General features: G+C 36.8%; 1 protein-coding gene across 1 annotated transcript; it reads right to left on the bottom strand.

The window, feature by feature from the left end:
• Window positions 1–486: 486 nt before the first annotated feature.
• LOC143620945 (calmodulin-binding receptor kinase CaMRLK-like) lies at window positions 487–4,388 on the bottom strand. The gene is made up of 2 exons (XM_077092507.1): window positions 2,712–4,388; window positions 487–1,185 (listed from the first exon to the last, which is right to left on the bottom strand). Exons 1-2 carry the CDS (start codon window positions 4,171–4,173, stop codon window positions 566–568), a joined length of 2,082 nt encoding a protein of 693 aa, XP_076948622.1. The 5' UTR covers window positions 4,174–4,388; the 3' UTR covers window positions 487–565.
• Window positions 4,389–4,667: the final 279 nt, after the last annotated feature.

The raw sequence follows: 4,667 nt of genomic DNA, 5'->3' as shown, positions 1-4,667 counted from the left end.
GACTCCATGATAATTCTTTAAAGTGTTTTAACTCTTTACAAAGTAAAAGTGTTAAAACAAATCCCTATTAATATCACTGCATAAACTTTTTATATTCGACTAGATAAATAATTTAAGTGTATCTCTACACAAAAAAAAAAGTGTCACGTGACTTTCCCAATTGAAGATAGATAGTGACTGCATCACCAACTAGTACCCTATGCAGTTGTCATGGTACGATAACCTGAAATAGATGTAAAGACTTTTTTGAATTCCAAAATATGTACTGATTTGAAAGTAGCCACTCTCACGTCAATCAACAGAACTACAGTCGTTACGGCTACTAAACCCAAAAAGTAACCAGTACAACTTTTCACGCACAGCGTACAATCTACTGAAACGATAATCATCTGGATTCAGTAATCATAGCTCTGTATTTCTCAATAAAAGCAACACCGTGACAAAACAATATTAATTAATAATAATAAACTACAATTTACACATTGTAAATTGGTTGTTCACAATGTTTTTTTTTCTTAATTTCAAGACTGGTATATGAAAATCAGATCCCTAATTAAAAAGCCGATCAGCTTAACTCAGGAGACACGGGATGTATATCTTTAAGCATCCCCAAAACTTGTTGCATTGCCGGTCGCTTTCCAGGCGTCTCGGCCGTACACAAGTACCCAACTCTGAGGCACTCGACCATCAGACTCACTGAGTTGTCTCCGAGTCGCAATCGTGAGTCCAACGCGTCCACCCCGCGTCCTTCCCGAACCAACTTTCTCGCTCGCGCCACCGTTTCCTCTGACCCTGTTTGACCGGTCAACAACCCTATTAACACAACACCGAAACTGTACACGTCAGAATCGGTGGTCGGTGAGTCAACTCGGTTGTGACTCAGTCCGACGTCAGCGATTCGGGGATCGAGATAATCCGATAGGAGGATGTTCGACGGTACGAGGTGGCCGTGTACGATTGGTGCCGATTGGGCGTGATGGAGATAGGCTAAGCCTCGTGCTATTCCGACGGCGATGTTGTGACGTGTCCGCCACTCCATTTTTTCAGGTGAAGATGAGTCAGCAGGATACTCCCACGTGTCAGCGCTCCAGTCTTCCACGTCAGTTTTTCCAGTGGGTAGTTCTTGTAGCCACCTGTGGAGATCACCATTGGCCATAAACTCGTATAATACTAGTTTTTCCTTACCTGCAAGACACGTGGATATTATAAAATGTAAATTTTATAAAAGTTTTTGTAATAAAAATATGATATTAAATTGGACTATTGGAGACGTAATTTGAAAGTTGCATTAAATATACAACAGTGATATACTACAGAAGGCCTATGAATGATGGATGGGTATTTAATAAATATCTATAAAAATAATTCTAAAGTTGTTGAATGTCATTTAATAATTTAATAAATGGTTTCACCCATTCTATACCGCTTCACCTGTATGGTAGGAATTCCATGAAACATGTTATAAATATCTAAAAACAACCATACATATAACAAAAGGAAAAAAAACATAAAAACATTCATTTTCCCAGATGTATTATGTGTTATAGGTATCCACAACATGCACAATTCTAAAATCATGTAATGTTATACACGATAAACGTCGTGTATCACCTTCACTTACGTAATATCATAAACCCCGTTAATTTTCTTCATTTTCGTTAACTATCATGACATAAACACGTATAAAATTTGCATTTTCCATTTTGAGCATCTAATATTGTTGCACTAATTTACACTTTATAAAATAAAAGGAAAGTACTATTTTCTTAATTAGCCAATACATGTACATATATACAAACATTTATGTATATATACTGTGGTAAGAAAGTTATTTGTCAACCTAATGATGACCTATTTTGGAGTATTCATATTCAAAATTTGTTGTTTATTGCATATATTCTGACCATCTTTCCATCCCTCTGCCCCTTTTTCTGCCCATATCTTCTCCCCCTTCACATGATCTAATTTGACTTTCTAAAGTTTGGACAAAATTCAAATACATTGACCTAGTGTTACTTGTGTTCTTAATCAGGCACTTGTATTGAACAACTAAAATCATAGAAACATATACCAATATAGCATAAAACCACCAATGAACAAGGAAGCTTCTTGACTATAATAAAAATTAAAAACAATGAAGTGTACATGAAACACTACCAAAAGGTGTACACCAATCAGATTCAAAACCGAATCAAAACAACTTAATTCAAATAAAAATCGACAGTTTAGTTTATGTTTTCATAAATACCGGACTAAACCGATTTAATAAAAAGTATAACGCAAATACTTTAGCCAAACTATAAAATTATCAATTAACAAAAACGTTTAGATACAAATTGATTATCTAGCTAGAGCCATTTTTTCTTCTAAAAATGTCAAGCCTAAATGTCAAAATTGAAAAAACCTAACCAGAAACCTATAAAACTAAGGGGGTGTTTAGGATTCCTTATTTTAGCTCATTATAGCTTATAACTTATGTGTTATAACTTATGCTTTAAATAAGTTATAAGGAGGTAAAATAAGGAATCCCAAACACCCCCCTAAAACTGAAAGGTTTTCAAAAGTAAAACACCAAAAATTTTGGTTTCCTATCCGGTTGAGCATAAAACCGACTCATGCATACACAACTATCAGTTTCTTCATAACCAAACTCAAATACATAACCGGTCAGATTAAGTCAATCATTTAACCGTGTTAAAGCGAAAACTAACCTGCAATGCAATACCCGCAAATCGGAAGTATATTCGGGTGCTTAATCCTCGCCAACTCCTCAAACATACAAACCGCATCCTCGTGACTCATCCCTCTACAACTCTCCAACACCTTCACCGCCACGTGGATCTCACCTGGTAGGACAGCTCGGTACACTGGCCCACACCTCCCTTCCGCCAATAACGACTCTTTCCCAAATTCCGACGTGGCAGCCATCAAATCCTTAAAACTAAAACTCATCAACGGCTTCTCAAACAACACCACTGCAGCCATCGACGGCTCACGGACGTCCACCACCCACGACGAACCGGACTCCGTTTCAAACGAAAACGGACCGGATCGTTCAACCTTAAACGGCTGATGTATATTATTATTATTAAGCGGTTTAGATATTGTCCATTTGTTCCTTCTAGCCATCTTTCTTTTCTTACGTATGTAACATATTATTAACACAATGGCGGATAATCCCAAGATTGACACGGAACATATTATTATTATTTTGAATAATAACCGGTTTTTCCAACTTGGGCTTGAATCTTTTTTAGTGGGTGTTGGATCTTTAGGGTTACTACGTGATGGAATAATATTATCATGGGGTTTTTTGGATTGTTTTGGGGTGTAAGTGTTATTAGTGTGAGTGTGACTATTATTATTATTATTGGAATGGTTAGAGAATTTGAATAACATACCAGCGTTAATAAACGAAGAGTTACCAAATCTTTGAGCTTTATCATACGGTAATGAGCCAGTGAAATTGTTAAACGAGATGTTTAAGAAATTAATATTGGAAAGTGGTGGGAAGTCCTTGGGAAATGTGCCAGTCATATGATTGTTTGAGATATCTAAATGTTCTAATGAGGTTAGATCCGACAAGGGTTTTGAGTTACCGGATATGTTACAACTAGAAACATCTAGAGTTTGGAGTTTGTTTAAAGAGTTTAAACCATAAGGTAACACCTTTAGGTTATTATGAGACATGTTAAGAACATAAAGGTTTGAGAAGTTGGAAAGATGAGCTAAGTTAGTGAACCTGTTGGATGAAAGGTTGAGAATTTGGATGGAAGATTGACCCGACCCGGACCCGGATCCGGATCCGGGTTCAAACCCGATTGCACCACCTAGCTTGTTGTGTGAGAGGTTGACTTCTGTTAAAGTTGGAATTGACCAAAGCCATGTGGGGATGTAGCCTTTAAGAGAGTTGTTGGAGAGGTTAATGGTATGAAGATGAGTTATGTTTTTGATGAAGTTCCATGAGGGAGTACCTATAAGGTTTCTTGAAGATAGGTTAATGTTTGAGATTGATGAGTTTGAGCAGTGGATCCATGAGGAGTTGAAGTTGGAAACTGGAGCAAAGGCTTTTAGGATGAGAAGATGATCTGTGTTGTTGCACTTTCTTGATTGGGATAAGGTGAAGAGTGTTGTGAGTAGGAGGGTTGTGATGACACAAGAAATAAGATTCATTTTTTGTGGTTTTTGCTAGCATTAGTTGCTAAAACTTGTTTCTTGTTGCTTTGTTGGAGTTCATAGAGGTTTTTTGAAGCTATCTTGTGTGTGGAAGAAAGGTTGAAGTGAGCTTATAGAGATTAGATATGGTGGAGAGAGAGGGGTTACATAATATACATATACATATATTATATATATATATATATATGTATGTGGAGAGAGAGAGAGAGAGAGAGAGAGAGAGAGAGAGAGAGAGAGAGAGAGAGAGAGGAATGGGAGGGAAGTGGAGTTGAAATGGTGGGAGTTGGAGAAGGTAATGTGGACTTGTGAAATAAAAAAGAAAAAGATAAAAATAAAGTCTTGCAGTTGGTGTTGCAACTGAAGATAATAAAACTCAAGTTTAACATGCTTAGATTTTCTCTCTCAAAAGGGTTCATATTTCACATGTCTATATCACAATTTGGGCTCACAGTTGAGATGGGTAAATGGACAACCCGATTTATTGTGTATCT

The sequence above is a fragment of the Bidens hawaiensis genome, unplaced genomic scaffold, assembly GCF_021521415.1.
Source record: "Bidens hawaiensis isolate Kalapana, Puna unplaced genomic scaffold, B.hawaiensis_p1.1 tig00002735_1, whole genome shotgun sequence".
Taxonomy (NCBI): domain Eukaryota; kingdom Viridiplantae; phylum Streptophyta; class Magnoliopsida; order Asterales; family Asteraceae; genus Bidens; species Bidens hawaiensis.
The sequence above is the reverse complement of the archived record's forward strand: the minus strand, read 5'-3'. Positions and strand labels throughout refer to the sequence as shown.

Excerpts from the sequence above, each read along its gene's own strand:
- LOC143620945 (XM_077092507.1), bottom strand. The coding sequence starts at position 4,173 with ATGAATCTTATTTCTTGTGTCATCACAACCCTCCTACTCACAACACTC. Across the intron at positions 1,186-2,711 it reads TTGCGGGTATTGCATTGCAG|GTAAGGAAAAACTAGTATTA; the intron begins GTTAGTTTTCGC and ends CGTGTCTTGCAG.